The 19,383-nt window shown below is 35.1% G+C and overlaps 1 protein-coding gene across 1 annotated transcript in view; it reads left to right on the top strand.

The window, feature by feature from the left end:
- The window catches only part of MTREX (Mtr4 exosome RNA helicase), a 108,108-nt gene that overhangs the window by 54,105 nt on the left and 34,620 nt on the right, over positions 1 to 19,383 (top strand). Inside the window, exons 17-19 of the mRNA XM_025925061.2 lie at positions 1,953 to 2,125; positions 2,959 to 3,027; positions 16,070 to 16,198. Coding sequence (XP_025780846.1) covers positions 1,953 to 2,125; positions 2,959 to 3,027; positions 16,070 to 16,198 — 371 coding nt within the window. The remainder of the gene's footprint in view (positions 1 to 1,952; positions 2,126 to 2,958; positions 3,028 to 16,069; positions 16,199 to 19,383) is intronic.

The raw sequence follows: 19,383 nt of genomic DNA, 5'->3' as shown, positions 1-19,383 counted from the left end.
GTAAAGTCCACAGAATGGGAGAAAATAATTTGCAAATCACATATCTCATAAGGGTCTAATATCCAGAATATGTAAAGAACTTTCAATAACTCACAAACAGAAAAGACAAATAATGTAATTTTTAAATGTACAGAATGTTTGAGTAGACATTTTTCAACAAAGAGGATAAACCATTAGCCAACAAGCACACAAAAAGATGCTCAATATCATTAGTTATTAGGTAAATGCCAGTCATAACCACATAGAGATGCCACTTCACACTCACGAGGATAGGTTTTGGGTTTTTTTGTTTTTTTGTTTTTTAAATTGTTTTTAGTGTTTTATTTATATTTGAGAGAGAGAGTGTGTGTGAGCAGGGGAGGGGCAGAGAGAGACAGAATCTGAAGCAGCCTGCAGGCTCTGAGCTGTCAGCACAGAGCTTAACATGGGGCTTGAACTATGAACTGTGAGATCATGACCCGACCTGAAGCAGATGCTTAACCAACTGAGTCACCCAGGTGCCCCATTTGTTTTGTTTTGTTTTTTAAGATAATTAACAAAACGGTATGGTAATTGTGGAAAATAGTTCACTTCCTCAACAAGTTAAATATAGAATTATTATAATATCCAACACTTGCACTCTTGGGTATATAACCAAAAACAGAAAAGTATTTTCAAACAAAAACTTGTGCATGAATGTTCATGACAACACTATTCACAGTAGCCAAAAGGTGGAAATAATCCAAATGTCCATCAACTGATAAACAGATCACCAAAATGGTATACTCATATAGTGGAATAATATTCAGTCATAAAAAGGAGTGAAGTACTGATACATGCTGTGCTACAGTGTGGTTAAACCTTGAAAACCTGCTCAGTGAGGGAGGCCAAACACAAAGGGCACATATATGTGATTACATATATGTGAAATATCTAGAATCCATACAGACAGAAAGGTTGTCAAGGACTAAGGGAAGGAGGGAATGAGGAGTGTTTACTTAATGAGTATGGAATTTCCATTTGGAGGAGTGAAAATATTCTAGAAGTGAATGGTGGTGATAGTTGCATATGTTGTGAATGTAGTAAATGTATTAATGGTGAGTTTTATGGTTTGTGTATTTTACCCCAGTTGAAATAGTGTTTGTTCACAATGGGATGGAGGTGTAATGAAATGAGTGAAGAAGGGAAGTCAGCACTAGGTGCAAGAATCAGAGCAGGGAATGGTATCAGATGGTTAGATTAAGAGGACACTTCTGGAAAGGGGCCTCTGTTTTGGCCACTGACTCAGTAGAGAAAGAACTGTAGTTGAATTGCCAGTCCTCAGTTTTAGCGACCTACACCCTGGTGGTGGTAAAAGTCTGATGTCAGTAGCGGACTGGATTCTTGCTGAAAGTGAAAGCAGCATATTATTTAAAAGATCCAAAATAGTTCTATCCAGTGGGACTTTACACAGTGGTGGAAATGTTCTATATCTGTGCTATTCAAGTACAGAAGTCAGTCAGTAACCGCATATGGCAGTTGAGAGTTTGAAATGGTGCTAGTGCTATTGAGGAACTAAATATTTAATTTTGAATTAATTTTAATTTAAATAGCCACATATGACTAGTGTCTGCTGGCAATATATTGGAAAAGGCTGACAAAGTACATTTCTACCATCACAGAAAGTTTTACAGGACAGTGCTGTATTGAGCAGGATAGGCCTAGTATAAGTAACCCCCTTCCCACATCCATAGGAGTGAAACAGTTTATCACATGTCTGCCAATTCAGACTCACTTTGAGGATTGACAGTTAGTGAGTTGAGGAACTTTAATGTGGTACCTTAATGTAGAAAGGAGAAAATACACAGGATGACTTACAGTTATCAATGCAGGCTGACTTTCTTTTCCACATTTGTAGTAGGAAAACAGAGGTATCTTTTATAAAATTTATGTAAGTATATTTTTTAAATATTTTGTATGTGTTTTATTTACAGAGGTAAAGAACTCAGAAGAACAGTATAATAAAATAGTAATACCAAATGAGGAAAGTGTTGTCATCTATTATAAGATTAGACAGCAGCTTGCCAAACTGGGTAAAGAAATTGAAGAATATATTCACAAACCAAAATACTGCTTACCATTTCTACAGCCAGGTCGTTTGGTAAAGGTATGTCATTTTTTTTTATAAATTATTTGGATGTTTCAGTATTTAATATTTTTTGGATCAAGATTTTAATTTTTTGTTTTTAATTTTTTAGTGTTTACTTCTTGAGAGGGGTGGCAGAGATACAGAGAGAGAGGGAGACATAGAATCTGAAGTAGGCTTCAGGCACTGAACTGTCAGCACAGAGCCTGATGCAGGGCTCAAACTCATGAACTGAACTGCAAGATCGTGACCTGAGCCTAAGTCAGACGCTCAACCGACTGAGCCACCCAGGCGCCCCTTAATTTTTTTTTTTTCTTGTAGAAATGCTTCCTGCTACAAGACTTGATCTATATTAATTATGTTGTTTTTACACATTTCACATGGGATTGATTGGGGGTAGGGTCATGGGTGAAGATCTTTTAATCTACACTGATTTTCATCTTGGGGGATATAAATTGAAGTAGACACTTTTGGAAATAAAATATTTCCAGTAATCAAAAAATAGAAGCGGTTTTGTAGGTAGTTTTAAGAACTGGTTGAAGTCATTAGGTATAAAATATAGAAAGATTTCAGATATTTTCAGAACATATGCATCATATCATTTTAAAAATTTGATTGCTAGTTGAGAGATTCCTATTGCTATTCTAGAGGCCTGTGAAATTTGGTGGTCATTTCTTTCTTTAAGGCTAATAATCTTTTTACTTATGTTTAATAGTGATCTTTCAACAAATATTTTACCAGGAAAACTCAAAGTTTTCTTAGCCTTATATAGGCCATATATAACATGGGCATGGAAGTCTACAATTGCCTTTTGACATAAATGTTCGTGTTTACTTGCTTCCTTTTCTTTTTAGGTAAAGAATGAAGGAGATGATTTTGGCTGGGGAGTAGTGGTAAATTTCTCCAAAAAGTCAAATGTCAAGGTAAGCCATTTCCCTTAAGGTAGAATCATATATAAATTTTTTGTGAAGTTTTTTCAGACTCATGAAATTGATCAAAGTAGAGATAGCATTACTTTAAGAGAAGCTGTATTAAATTCTACCATGAGGAATTAAGGTTTTGAATTATCTTAAATTTTATCCTTAAAGTGCTGTGGTTGTTTTCCTAACAACCACAGATTTTAATTTCATTACAGTATGCATGTCTTCTCTGAATTCATTAGTACTTTTTATAATTTTACTCTCTAAACTGAATATTAGAAAAAAATTATCTTCTGACAGTGAAAATTAGAATTTTGATTCAGGTATATAATAGAGATTTGAAGAAAAGGTATTAGAAGAGCTAGATTTACTTATTCCCTCTAAAGGAAGACAGTAATGAAGTTTACTTTGGTCATTATTTATATAAATATTTTGGAAAGATTATTTGTATATAAAATCAAGGAAGATTTTGTTAACTTGTTACGTGAGTGACTGTCTTGAAATTAAGTTAGCCATTCCGTCTATTATATTTTCTGTCAGTGTGTAACCTCAGGCAAGATATTTTGTGTTTCCATGTATATTTTTCCTTATTTTTAAAAATGAATAGTTTTCATAAGATGGTATCTGCATTTTCATGAGGTTTACCATTATGATTTTGTTGTCATTAACTTCTTTTTCCCACCTGTGAATAAAACATGTAGGAATTAAGCTTTCGGATTGGAAGTTATTCCTGATAAATGTAAATGAATTTGGAGATACTGAAGCATTTGTTTTGGAGAAACAATTAAGTTCATGGGTTGGTAATGGGTGTTTTTGTGAGTGATCTGTGATTAATCCTACTGAAGAACTTCTTTTTAAATTTTTTTTTTTCAACGTTTATTTATTTTTGGGACAGAGAGAGACAGAGCATGAACGGGGGAGGGGCAGAGAGAGAGGGAGACACAGAATCGGAAACAGGCTCCAGGCTCTGAGCCATCAGCCCAGAGCCTGACGCGGGGCTCGAACTTACGGACCGCGAGATGAACTTCTTAAGGATATTCAGTTTGTTTTTACCATTTTGATAAATCACCATCTTCATTAGTAATTATAAGATTTGTTTTTTAAGTATTGTCACACTTGGATCCCAATTTAATAAGCATTCATTGGCCACATGCAAAATCTCTGTGCTTACATCTTTTGGTGAACAGCAGAAAGCAGATAATTAAAATAAAAGGCAGGATAGTATAAGTATTTTAGTAAAGATGTAAGTAAAGTGCATTTGTAGCACAGAGGAAGAAGAAATTATGTCTGAGCTATTAGAGATGGCATCTAATTAGGAAGATAATTTAAACTTTCAAAGGAACCTTGAAGAAAGAGTAGTATTCATTTAATGAATATTTACCACTGGAGGAGCAGCGATGTGCAGCAGGCCCAGAACATTTCAGTTAAAGAGTAAAATTTTTAAAAGTATTGAAGTTAATCATGGAAAATAGTTAAAATATACATTTGAGTGTATTGGGTCTCAATCTAAACATGTGAAAACAATGGTAGAACATATGTTTGAAGATGAGTTGGTTGGCTGATTGGTTTGCTTGCATTTAGTTTGGGTGTTTTTTTAATGTTTATTTTTGAGGGAGGGATTGATCTGATCAGAAGTTTCTGTATTGTTACAGTGTTTGAAGGATACTGGAAGAGATAGCATAGTAGACGCAGGTTTGTCAATTTAAGGAGACTCTTACTCTTTCGGGAGTGAGTCAGAAGGAGGATGGTAATAGAAGGGTTCACATGGTAGAGACTGAGGAACCAAAATGGACAGACTTGTGTGGGAAGTTGGGGGGAGTGTTAGTGATGGTAAGGTTTCAAAAAAAGTTGGCTTTATTGAGTCTAACAGTATTAAACTGGATAAAGTTGCCTCTTTCATTCTGTCCTTCCCCTTTTTTAAAAACACATAATGAAGTGAAGCTTGGGATTTTAACCTTGACAAAGATTGCATCGGTATTATTCATTTGAGTTGTGACTAGCTCTGACTTAGAGCCTTTTATACTTTCTATTTCACTACCTTTAGCCATGAGAAACTATTAAATGCTTGCCTACCTCTTCTCCTTTCCATACACACACGCATTATTTTCTTTAGGAATAATTATTAGTAACATAGATAAGATTTTCCTTGAGAAGCACTTTAAAGGATGGTAGTCTTTATTGAAACTTCTGACAGCTGTTAAGTTCTGTTTTCTGTGTACATTGGAAAGTGTGGCAGTAAATGCTAAATGTTGTGGTTCCATTCATACTTACATAATTCATGATGGAAAAGCCGTTGCCAGTTTATTCATTCCATAACTTGTCTGTATTTAAGGGAATTTGCTAGGGCAGAATATTTTTACCTACAGTGTACTGAAGTGCTATTTTTTTTTTCACTACAGGGTTTACATATTGCATGTGTTTCTTTTTTCATCAGTTTTATTGAGATAGTATTTACACATCCCACCCTATCTTCCCATACCCTCAGTCCTAAACAACTACTGATCTGCTCTCTATAGATTTGCCTATTCTGAAAATTTCGTTAAATTGAATCATCATGTGGTATGTGGTCTTTTGTGTCTGGCTTAGCATAATGTCTTCAGGGTTTAAGCATGTTGGATATGTCAGCACTTCATTTCTTTTTATGATTGAATAGCATTCCATTGTACAGATACACTATGTTTTGTTTATCCTTGGACTGTTTCCACCTTTGGGCTATTATGAATAATGTGCCTGTAAGCATCCATGTCTAAGTTTTTGTGTGGACGTATGTTTTCGTTTCTCTTGGGTGTGAAATTGCTGGGTCCTATGGGTACTGTATGACCATTTAAAGAACTGCCAGGTTGTTTTCTCAAGTGTCTGCACCATTTCACATTGCCAGTAGCAGTGTATGAGGGTTTTGATTTCTTCACATCTTCATCAACCCTTAATACCTGACTTTTTATTACTCTTGATGTATAATGGTATCTCGTTGTGGTCTTGATTTGTATTTCCATGATGACTAAATACTGTCAAGGATCTTTCTGTGTGCTTTTTTAAATTTTATTTTTTATTTATTTTTAATGCTTATGTATTTTTGAGAGAGAGAGAGGCAGAGTGCAAGCAAGGAAGGGGCAGAGATGGAGGGAGACACAGGATCTGAAGCAGGCTCCAAGCTTCAGGCTATCATCATAGAGCCTGAGACGGGGGCTCAAACCCACAGCCTGCGAGATCATGAACTGAGCCAAAGTTGACACTCACCCGACTGAGCCCTCAGGCACCCCTCTTTTTATGTGCTTATTGGCCATTTGTATATTCTTTGGAGAAATGTTTTCAGCTCTTTTGCTCAAATTGAAATTGAGTTTTCTTTTTATTTCTAAGTTACGAGTTCTTTATGATACTTGATTTCCAAATATCTTTCTCCCATTTTCTGTCTTGTCTTCACTTTCTTGATAGTGTCCTTTGTAGCACAAAAGGTTTTAGTTTGATGTAATCCAGTTAATCAATTTTTTTTTTCTTGTTACTCATGGTTTTGGTGTCCTATATAAGAAACTATGGCCAGGGGGCACCTGGTGGCTCAGTCAGTTAAGTGTCTGACTTAGGCACAGGTCGTGACCTTACGGTTCATGAATTCAAGTCCCACATCAGGCTCTGCTGTCAGCACAGACTTCGCTTCAGATCCTCTGTTCTATCCACACACACCCTACTCTTCCCACCTCCCGTCTCTTCTTGTTTGCTCTCTCTGCTCTCTCTCAAAAATAAATAAACATTAAAAAACAAACAAAAAAAAGAAACTACTGCCAACATCAAGGTCATGAAGATGTACCCCTGTGTTTTCTTCTAAGAGTTTTATTGTTTAAGCCCTTATATTTAGGCCCTTGATCCATTTTCAGTTAATTTTTGTATGTGGTATAAGGTAAGGATCCAGCTCCATTCTTGTCCTAACCCTGGTTGTTGGGAAATTCTTTCCTCTTTAAATAATCTTGTCATCCTTATCAAACCTCAGATGATCATAGACATAGGTTTATTTCTGGACTCTCAGTTCCATTCTGTTGACCTCTGTGTCTGTCCCAATGCCAGTATCATATTGTCTTCATTTACCGTATCTTTGTAGTTAAGTTTCAAAAAAGTAGACTTAGGAGTTCTCCAGCTTTGTTCTTCTTTTTCAAGATTGTTTTGGCTATTCTGGGATCCTTAAAATTCCTCATGAATTTGATTATCTGCTTGTCAGTTTTTACAAAGAAGTCAGCTGGGTTTCTCAGATGGCTTGCACATGAATCTATAGATCAGTTTGGAGAATATTGCTATCTTAACATAATAAGTGTTTCAATCATGAACATAGCATGTTTTCCCTCTTATTTAGGTATTCTTTAATTAGTAATTTATTGTTTTTCGAGTATGAATTATACACTTTATTTTCTGTATACAGGGCCCTGTTGTGTCTGCAAATAGAGATGGTTTTACTTCCCTCTTCCCAGTGTGAATGCATTTTAGGTCTTTTTGTTTTGTTTTTGTTTTGCCTAATCATTCTGTCTAAACCCTTAAGTACTGTATTAATAGTGAGCAGATATGCTTGTTGTTTTCCTAAGTTAGAGGGAAAATGTCCATGCCCTGTCTATTTTTTTTTTTTTTTTTTTTTTATTTTTTTTTATTTTTTTTTTTTATTTTTTTTTTTTCAATGTTTATTTATTTTTGGGACAGAGAGAGACAGAGCATGAACGGGGGAGGGGCAGAGAGAGAGGGAGACACAGAATCGGAAACAGGCTCCAGGCTCTGAGCCATCAGCCCAGAGCCTGACGCGGGGCTCGAACTCACAGACCGCGAGATCGTGACCTGGCTGAAGTCGGACGCTTAACCGACTGCGCCACCCAGGCGCCCCCATGCCCTGTCTATTAACAATGATGTTAGCTTTGGGTTTTGGTAAGTGTCCTTTAACAAGTTCAGGAAGTTTCTTTCTGTTCCTAGTTTGTTGAGTGTTTCTATCATGAAAAATTGTTGTATTTTGTCAAATGCTTTTTATGTACCTATTCAGATAATCATGGGGTTATTTTTTATTCTATCTTGTATTTATTCTGATAACAGTATATTAGATTAATTGGTTTTCACCTGTTAAACCAATTTTGGATTCTTGGGTAAATCCTGCCAGGGGGATTATTATTATTATTATTATTACTTTTTTTTATGTGTTGCTGGATTCAGTTTGCTGGTATATTGCACAAGATTTCTGCATTCACATTCACAGGAGATATATGTCTGTAGTTTTCTTTTGATGTCTTTGAGTTTGGTAACAGATTAATGCTGACCTCATAATGAGTTTGAAAGTGTTCCCCTTCTCTGGGGCGCCTGGGTGGCGCAGTCGGTTAAGCGTCCGACTTCAACCAGGTCACGATCTCACGGTCCGTGAGTTCGAGCCCCGCGTCGGGCTCTGGGCTGATGGCTCAGAGCCTGGAGCCTGTTTCTGATTCTGTGTCTCCCTCTCTCTCTGCCCCTCGCCCGTTCATGCTCTGTCTCTCTCTGTCCCAAAAATAAATAAACGTTGAAAAAAAAAAAAAAAAAAAAAAAAAAAAGAAAGTGTTCCCCTTCTCTTCTGTTTTTTGAAGAGTTTTTGAAGAACTGGTATTATTTTTTTTATTTATTTTTATTTTTTATTTTTTTCAATATATGAAATTTATTGTCAAATTGGTTTCCATACAACACCCAGTGCTCATCCCAAAAGGTGCCCTCCTGAATACCCATCACCCTCCCTCCCCTCCCTCCCACCCCCCATCAGCCCTGTTTGTTCTCAGTTTTTAAGAGTCTCTTATGGTTTGGCTCTCTCCCACTCTAACCTCTTTTTTTTTTTTCCCTTCCCCTCCCCCATGGGTTTCAGTTAAGATTCTCAGGATCCGCATAAGAGTGAAAACATATGGTATCTGTCTTTTTCTGTATGGCTTATTCCACTTAGCATCACACTCTCCAGTTCCATCCACATTGCTACAAAGGGCCATATTTCATTCTTTCTCATTGCCACGTAGTACTCCATTGTGTATATAAACCACAATTTCTTTATTCATTCATCGGACATTTAGGCTCTTTCCATAATTTGGCTATTGTTGAGAGTGCTGCTATAAACATTGGGGTACAAGTGCCCCTATGCATCAGTACTCCCGTATCCCTTGGGTAAATTCCTAGCAGTGCTATTGCTGGGTCATAGGGTAGGTCTATTTTTAATTTTTTGAGGAACCTCCACACTGTTTTCCAGAGTGGCTGCACCAAGTTGCATTCCCACCAGCAGTGCAAGAGGGTTCCCGTTTCTCCACATCCTCTCCAGCATCTATAGTCTCCTGATTTGTTCATTTTGGCCACTCTGACTGGTGTGAGGTGATATGTGAGTGTGGTTTTGATTTGTATTTCCCTGATGAGCGACATTGAGCATCTCTTCATGTTATTATTTTTTTTTAATTGGAAGAATTTGGCACCTGGGCCTCGGCTTTTCCTTGTAGGTAGTTTATGATTACTAAGTCAGTTTTATAGGTCTTTTCAAGATTGTTTATTTCTTCTTGAATTTGTTTCATTGCTTTGCTTTCTTAGAAATTAGTCCATTTCATCTAGGTTACCTAATTGTACACAGTTGTTCATCATATTACTTTGTAATCCAATTTATTTCCATAAGGTGGCCAGTAATGTCCGTCTTTGATTTTTCATTCTAATAATTTGAATCTTTCATCTAGCCAAACGTTTGTCAATTTTGTTGCTCTCAAAGAACCAGCTGTTTGGTCTCAGTGGGGTTTTTTTTTTTTTTTTTTTTTGTATTTTTCATTTTATTAATTTTTGCTCCTTTATTAATCCTTCCATCTGTTAGCTTTAGGTTTAGTTTGCTGTTCTTTTTTATTGTCTTAAGGTGGGAGGTTAAGTTATTAATTGGAGGTCTTTCTTTCCTTTTAATATAGGCATTTATGCTTGTTAATTTCCCTGCAGATATTTTAACTGCATCCCTTAGGTTTTGGTATATTGTTTCTTCATTTTCATTCACTTCCAGGTATTTTCTAATTTTCCTTTTGATTTCTTCTGTGACTCACTGGTTATTTAGGAATGTGTTAATTTCCATATATTCATGAAATTCCCAAATTTATGTCTTTTTTTTTTTTAATGTTTATTTTTGAGCGGGGAGGTGGGGTGTGTGAGGAGGGGCAGAGAGAGAGGGAGGCACAGAATTTGAAGCAGGCTCCAGGCTCTGGTTAACACAGAGCCCTATGCAGGACTCAAACCCACGAACTGTGAGATTATGACTTGAGCCGAAGTCGAACACTTAACCGATTAAGCCACCCAGGTGCCCCCTATATTTGATTTCTAATGTCATCCCATTTTTATTGAGAAATAATTTGTATTATTTCATTCCTTTTGAATTTATTGAGATTTGTTTAATGGCCTGACATGTGGTCTATCCTGCAGAATGTTTTATGTGCAGTTGAGAAGAATGTATATTTTGGTTGAGATAGTCTATAGATGTGTATTAGGTCTGGTTGGTTTATAGTGTTGTTTATGTCTTCTGTTTCTTTTTTGCAGATCTTTATGTTTAGTTGTTCTATGCATTATTAAAAGTGAGACATTAAAGTCTCAACTATTATTTTTGTTTTGTTTTAAAGTTTATTTTGAAAGAGTGAGAGAGAGAAAAGGAGAGCAAAAATCCTAAGCAGGGAGATCATGACCTGAGCTGAAATCCACAGTCAGATGCTTTAACTGACTGAGCTACCCAGGGGTCCCTCAACTATTGTTTTTGAATTGTCTATGTCTCTTCTCATTTCTGTCATTTTTTGCTTTATGTGTTTTTGTTTCCTATTAAAGTAGAAATTTATCTGAAATTAGCATAGTTATGTCACCTTTTTTTGTTGCTTACATGATACACCTTTTTCCATCTTTTTATTTTAAATCTTGTGTCATTGAGGTTCAACTTTGTCTCTTACAGACTGCATAGTTAGATCTTTTTTTATTCATTCTGAAAATTTTCTGCCTATTGATTGGGTTGCTTAATCGATTGGTTAATCCGTTCACCTTTACTGTTATTGATATAGTTGGATTTGTGTCTTTCATTATGCTTTTTGTTTTCAATAGTCTCATTTCTTGTTTTTCTACTCCTTTAGTTTCGCATTCAGTGCTTATTTTCTAACATAACATTTCAATTTATTTGATGATTTCTTTTTCTATAATTTATATTTTTCTCTCTCTTTTTCTGTTATTTTCTTAGTGGTTGCTAGGGCTCAATATTTAATATTTCCATATTAAGTTAATAGAATAAGTTTCAGATTTATACTGAATTCCAGGGAGATGTAGAACTATTACTCCTGTATGCATTTATTCCATTTTCCCTCTTTTTTGTGGTATAGTCTACAAATGTTATGAACCCAACAATACACATTACAGTTATTAATATAGTTTTAGGACGTACAAAGAACCTTAGAGACAAATTAGTATGAGTGCTATAGTGAGTATAGTTGATAGGTTATTTGTTTGTGAGGCTCAGGGCAGGGGCAATAGTGCAATTTCTAGACAAAAGGAGAGCAAGTATTTATTTATAGTTTTTGTTATATTAATCTCATCATTTATCATTTCTGGTACCTTTTATTGGTTCCTCTGGATTCAGGTTACCATTGGAGTTACTGCCTTAGCTCAGTACAACTTTGCTCCTACCCACCTACTTTGTGGTATTATTGGCAAATTATTGGCAAACATTTCTATATATTATAGACTTAACAATTCAATATATACATGTTGATTTTACCTTTTAAATCATTTAATAGAAAAAGAAATAATTCTTTAATTATTTTTAAAGGTTTTTTTTTGGTTTTTGTTTTTGTTTTTTTTGAGAGAGAGTACGAGCAGGGGAGGAGCAGAGAAAGAGGGAGAGAAAGAATCCCAAGCAGGCTTTGTGCTGTCAGTGCAGAGCCAGACATGGGGCTTGATCTCACAAACCGTGAGATCATGACCTGAGCTGAAATCAAGAGTCGGACACTTAACAAAGCAGATCTGCTAACAACACATTGTGTCAGTTTTTCTTTTTCTGGGAATGTCTTTATTGAATGATAACTTTCCTGGATAAATAGATTCTTGGCTAACAAGTGTTTTTCTATGAATATGCCAACGCACTGCCTTCTGTTCTTCATTGTGCTGAAAAGTTTCTGCTGTTAATCTTGTTCTGGTCCTTTGTGAGAGATGAGTCCTTTTTCTCTTGCTGCTTTCAAGAGTCTTCTCCTTGTATTTGGTTTTCTGCATTTTTACTGTGATGTGTCTGTTTTTTCATCTCGTTATATTCATTCTACTTGGTATCCATTGAGTTTTCTGGATACGTAGATTAATATTTTTCAATTAATTTGAGAGTTTTCAGCCATTATTTCATCAAATATTTTTTCAGCCCTTTCTCTCCTGGGACTCACATATGGGTATGTTGTACTTATTGTTATCCTACATTTCTCTGAGGTTCTGTTCATTTGTCTCCTTTTCCCCCCGCTGTTCTTTGGATTGCATAATCTCTGTCAGCCTGTTTTCAGATGTGCTGCTGTTTTCTTCTACTTCAGATCTGTTGAGCCCTTCTAGTGATTTTTTTCATTTCAGGCATTGTATATAATGAATTTATGGATTTCCTTTTTGTTTGTTTTTATCATATCTGTCTTTATTGATACTCTATTTGATATGACATTGTTATTGTACCTTCCTTTACTTCTTTAACTACCGTTCCTTTACTTGTTTGAACGTAGTTGGCTACCATTGAACATTCTTTAATTATGGTTCCTTTACTTGAGCATACTGGCTACCATTAAGTCTTTGTTTAATATAACATCTGATGACTCTGATAGGTACTTTATTCTGTTTCTTGCTTTTTTGCTGGTACATAGGTCTTGGATCATACTTTACTTTTCATGTCTTAACGTTTTTTCTTTGAAATTGGACATTTTAAATAATGTAGTACTCTTGGTACTGGTCCCTCTTTCCCTCCCCTCTCACAGGCATATTGTTATTTGCTTGTTTATTAAGTTAGTGATTAGCTGGATTGAGGAGCAGAGAAAGAATCCCAAGCAGTCTTTTCCACCGCCCCCCCCCCCCCCACCCCACTCAAAACTGGCTTTACCTAGCATGTCCTAAAGTGTTTAGGTAAGGACCTGGCAGGTAAAGCATGGAGGCAGTAGCCTCAAGTATTTACAGTTTGCCTCTCCCAGCATGACAGCAGTGCCTTAACGGTCAGGTAAGCAAGAGCAGTTGAGGCCCCAGCATTCTCAGCAGTCCCACACATGTAAGATAGAGTCTCTGGCCAACCACTGGTGGCTGGGCAGAAGAAGGGAACCCCTACTTCTCAGATTCACTTGCCCAGAACTTAGCCTCAGCAATGGGTAGGTGGGAGCAAGTTAAGAAATGCTGCCATCCTCCCCCTCTTCGGAAAATTGCCCTCCAACTGAGAGAGCTGTGGGGAGAAGGGAGCCTTGCTATGTTTTTTGCCTTCAGTAGTCTGCAGTTTCTGTCTTGCTGAGTTAGGAAGAATGAAGTGGGAGTGATCTTGGCTTAGATATCAGACTTACGTTGTTTCTAACGAATTTTAGTGTATTTTCTTGAATAGATGTTTCTTCATATGCTGTATGTCTTTAGAACCATTTCCAAAACCAACTTTACATGGTTGGTTTTTTATAACTTTCTTAAGTTTGCTTGGGAGGTGGGTTTGTAAAAACTCCTCGTGCTGTCATGCTGGTAATTGATCTCAGGTTTTATATTTTTAAGGGAGAAAAATTATCCCTAACATAATTACATTTATACACACAGTAAACAAGTTTTTAAATGATTTCTCTTTTGGTCCTTAATCCATGTTTAAAAGTGGTGCGGGTTGATGAGAATTATTTTAGGCAAATATGGAATGGGGAATAGAGAAGAACACATTTCACTTTTTTTCTGTTTAAATTGATGGTAAAACTGATTTTCCCACTAAGTTGCTTACATTTGTTTACTAAAAACATGGACTACTTTCTTATTGATTATGTAACCTATCAGAATACTAAGTCAAAGAGTTTTATAAGTTAATAAGGTTTGGTAGAGAGAGAGGAAGAATATACATTGAAAAAGAAAATAGTTTAAGCATTTTAAAAGATTCAGATGTTCTTGTCAACATTTATTTTATATTATTTGTTTACATTCTACAAACTTGAGATAATCAAAATTACATTTTAATCTGAAAATTTCCATTTATAGTAGGAAATTAGCCATATTTTTAAAAGAATTAAAAGTTAGGAAAAATATAGTTCAATTATATGATTAAGAAGTTGAAAGTAAGGAGATAGTCATACAAACTTAAAGAATTTATACTAAGACAATCATTGAAAAGCCAAATAGAACATCTGAGTAACTATTTTCTCTTTTATGTGAAGGACGATGTTACCCATCTTTACCACAGTACAGAGCTTAGAAGTAGTTCATTGAAAAGAGCAGTTGTGTAATCTTAAGAAATATTTTTAACAGCAAATTTCCATTTGATGCCACACTAACGTTTTTGAGGTGTGCTTCTGTCATAACACTTAAGGAATATCTCTGGAATGTCGAGAGTGATTTTGATAGCTTTACAAAAATTACATATGATATACTTGACTTCTGACAGTCATTTCTGTGATATAGCTTACAGAGGGAGAATATTAAATTGAAAAAAATCTGTGGAGTTGGAGCTAAACCTAGTAAGACAGTTTTAAATTCTCTACGTTACAGATTGTTGATAAATCTTAGATTATTTTTGTTTAAATACTTATTTGTCATCTAACATTTTGGAGTTAGTTCATTAATGAGACTGTAGAATGTGTCTCACACAGTGGGTTTTTTCCCGTCTGGAAAACTAAAGATAATAGTCCTTGATTCTCCTTACAGTCATTTGTCGCCTGGAAGAATTAACAGTTGGGTCATAACTATTTGGCTCATTGTTTATAAAATTATTTTGTATTGACTAAGCTCTACATAATACATAATCTTTGCAGTTACAGACCTAATTGAAAATACTATTCGGCGTTTGTGTCTATACCAAAGTGGGGAATGTTTTGAAACTTCTTTAAAAATAACCATATTTTGAAAAAAAGTATGTTGAGGGGGAAAAAAAAAACCCAGTTGAAGAAAAAAAACTGGGTTTTCTTGAGGAATGGAGCTTATGCTTTCAGAAATTTGAACTCACTAATTTAAGATAACTGTGATTGTATTTTTGGTTTGTATTTGGAAGTATATTTTACCATTGTTAAGCAGTTGTTAGTTGATTACAGAAATAGATCGTAGGTATGGGTTTATTAAAAGTTTTCCAGTTTTGAACAGTAACTGTGCTTGGAGGGATACTAAGCAGTCATTTCTTTGACATGTTCACTCCTCAATCAAAATAACTTTCCTTTTATTGATTTTATGCAAAAGAGATCACTCACATGTTGAATTAAAAAGCAGAGAGGAATTCTTTACTGAAGAAAAAGGTCTTACTGCTCTTTGAAAGACATTGCTGTCAAACAAATTATCATAAATTGCACATGCAATTAATCCTTGTATCTCAACAATCATGTTTTTATTAGAGAATATAAAAGACAAAAGTCTTTTAATAAAGTCTGAATACAATGGTATAAAAACACATTGTAGAGGTGCTATGAGGATAATTTTCATGTTGTTTAATTAAGATAATTTGAAGATAACAGATTTGTTTTCTGACACTGTTAATTTCTTACAGTTTATTTTTCTAATTCTGATATAATAAATAAAATGATTAATCATTAGAAACTTGAAATGGCATTTTATGTCGTAGTTAAGAATTCATACTGTTTAAATTCATAAGTATCAAGTCTACAGCCATACCATCTTGAACATAAAATCTAATCTGAATTCTGAAGTTTCAACTAGTTTCTATGTTTTCTCATCCAGTGGAGCATGTTGAAGGATGAAGGACAGCCTTCATATCATGACATAAATATTTACTACGCAGTATGTGCCATTATCATAATGCAAAATGCTGAGAACATAGTCCATGTACATATAAAACTTAAAATTTTTCCATCAGTTTTTAAGACCTAATAAGTTCCTTTTATCTTGTTTTTTCTAGCCTAATTCTGGTGAACTGGATCCTTTATATGTAGTAGAAGTACTTCTGCGCTGTAGCAAAGAAAGTTTGAAAAATTCAGCTACTGAGGCTGCAAAACCAGCTAAGCCTGATGAGAAAGGAGAGATGCAGGTTTGGACTTTATTTATCATCTTCAGATTTCAAGTACTTATTGAATTATTTATAATCATATATTTCCTACATATGATTATAGTGAACATACTTGATGTCAAAATTGTAAGTTTTCAGAGTTTTTAAAGGTATATTAAAGCCATCTAAAATATCAAAAGGATGATTAATGACATTTAAGCTCTCTGTTTCTGTATCAAATTGTGGTCAGGTAAACAAAGATGAAGTGAAAGATAAAGAGAATTTAATAATTTAAATTTTCACATGAAGCTGGATTTTACTGGGACTACTAAAGATGTTTTATCTTTTTTATGATCAAATACTTTTACAGTGTTACTTCATGTTTATTATATTCCTTTGAAATATGAAAGCAGTGTTTTAATAATTGAAAATTCCTTCGTAAGTTTCCCTAGTTGGAACCATTTAATTTACATGTGCTTTTAACAAAATTTCAATTATAGTATAGTTGACATACAATATTATATTAGTGATTCGACATTTATGTATTTACATATATTAAGAAATGCTCACCACGAGGGCATCTGGGTGGCTCAGTTGGTTAAGTGCCTTGACTCTTGATTTCGGCTCGGGTCCTGATCTCAGGGTTCCTGAGATTGAGCCCTGTGTCTGGCTGCTTGGGATTCTCTTTCTCCTCTCTCTCTGTGCCTCCCCCACTTGCACTCACACACATGTGCACACTGTCTCAAAGTAAATAAATAAACATTAAAAAAATGCTCACCGTGATAAGTTTGGCTACCATCTGCCAGCATATAAAGTTATTATGATATTATTGGCTCTATTTCCCGTGCTGTGCTTTTCATCCCTGTGACTTACTCATTTTCTAACTGGAAGTTTGTATCTCTTAATCCCCTTCACATGTTTCATCCATCACCTCACCTGCCTTCCCTCTCGCAACCACCAGTCTGTTTGTTCTCTGTATTTATAAGTTTGTTTTTGGCTTTTTGTTTATTACTTTTGTTTTTTAGATGTCACATATAAATGAAATCATGTGGTATTTATCTTTGATTTATTTCACTTAACATAATACCCTCTAGGTCCATCCATGTTGTTGCGTGTGACAAGATTTCTTTCTTTTTTATGCCTGTGTGTGTAAAACACACCTTTATCCATTCATCTGTTAATGGACAGTTAGATTGCTTCCATATCTTGCCTGTTGTATTTGTATATAATGCTGCAATAAACATAGGGGTACATATATCTTTTCAAATTAGTGTTTTCATTTTTTTAGGGGTGATAACCAGAAGTGGGATTAATGGATCATATGATATTTCTGTTGCTAATTTTTTGACGAGCTGCCTGTTTTCCATAGTGGCTGTACCTATTTACATTCTCACCAACAGTTCACAAGGGGTCCCTTTTCTCCGCATCCTCACCAGCAGTTAATTTCTTATCTTTGTGATACTAGTCGTTCTAACAGGTGTATGGTGGTATCTCATTGTGGCTTGGATTCTCATTTCCCTGATGATTAGTGATACTGAGCATCTTTTCATGTGTGTGTCAGCTATCTGAATGTCTTCTTTGGAAGAATATCTATTCAGGTCCTCTGTCTAATTTTAATCAGATCTTGTGTGTGTGTTTGGTTGTATGAGTTCTTTAATTTTTTTTTTTTTATATTAACCTCTTAGTGGATATATCATTTGCAAATATTATCTTTTTCCTTCAAGTAGGTTGCCTTTTCATGTTATGGATGGTTTCCTTTGCTGTGCAAACGTTTTTTAGTTTGATGTAGACTCTGTTGTGTATTTTTGCTTGTGTTGCCCTTGCCTGAGGAGACCAGTCCAAAAAGACATATTGCTAAGGCAATATTTTCTTTGTTTTCTCTTAGGAGTATTATGGTTTTGGGTCTTATTTACATTTAGTTCTTTAATCCATTTTGAGTTTATTTTTTTCATATGGTATAGGAAAGTGGTCCAGTTTAATTCTTTTGCATGTGGCTGTCTAGTTTTGTCAGTACCATTTATTGCAGAGACTGTCTTTTCCACATTGTACCTTCTTACCTCATTTTTCTTAGGTTAATTGACCATATAATGGGTTGGTTGGTTTCTTTCTTCCTTCCTTCCTTCCTTTCTTTCCTTCCTTCCTTCCTTCCTTCCTTCCTTCCTTCCTTCCTTCCTTATGGGTTTATTTCTGGGCTCTCTTTTCTGTTCCATTGATCTGTTTTGGTGCCAGTACGATACTGTTTTGATTACTGTAACTTTGTAGTATAGTTTGAAATCTGGAATTGTGTTGAGTCTCAGCTTTGTTATCTTTCTCAGGATTACTTCGGTTGTTGGGCTTGTTGGGTTTTTGTGATTCTACACAAATTTTAGAATTGTGTGTTTTAGTTCTTTGAAAAATACTGTTGGTGTTCTGATAAGAATTGCATTCAGTCTGTAGATTTTTTGAGTGGTATGGCCATTTTAACAGTAGTAATTCTTCTAGTCCCTGAGTATGGGCTATCTTTTCCTTTTTTTGTGTCATCTTCAATTTCTTTCATTATTATCTTACAGTTTTCAAAGTACAGGACTTTCACCTCCTTGGGTAACTTTATTCCTAGGTATTTTATTCTTTTTGATGCAGTTGTAAATGGGATTATTTTCTTAATGTCTCTTTCTTACAGCTTGTTATTAATGTAGAGAAACATAACAGATAATTGTATATTGATCCTGCAATTCCACTAAATTTGTTTATTCTAACAATTTTTGGTGTTGTCTTTATGGTTTTCTGTATGTAATACCATGTCATTTGCAAACAGTGACAATGTTACTTATTTCTTACCAATTTGGATGCCTTTTATTTCTTTTTCATGTCTGATTGCAGTGACTAGGATTTCCAGTACCATGTTGAATAAAAATGGCAACAGTAGTCATCCTTGCCTTCTTCTTAATCTTAGAGGATAAGTTTTCAGCTTTTTACCATTGAGAATGGTATTAGCTGTGGGTTTGTTATGTGTCCCATATTTTGTTGGGGTATGTTCCATCTGTACCTGTTTTGTGGAGAGTTTTTATCATGAACAGATGTTGAATTTTATTACAAGCTTTTCCTTTATGTGTGGAAATCATATGATTTTTATCTTTCCTTTTGTAAATGTGGTGTATCCTGTTGATTGATTTGTGGATATTGAACTATCTTGCATCCCTGGAATAAATCCCACCTGAGCATGGTGAATGATACTTTAAATGTATTGT

This window comes from Puma concolor, chromosome A1, assembly GCF_028749965.1.
Source record: "Puma concolor isolate L17-30 chromosome A1, mPumCon1.1.hap2, whole genome shotgun sequence".
NCBI classification, from domain to species: Eukaryota; Metazoa; Chordata; class Mammalia; order Carnivora; family Felidae; genus Puma; species Puma concolor.
Note: the sequence above shows the minus strand (reverse complement) of the source record. Positions and strands in the feature narration are given on the sequence as shown.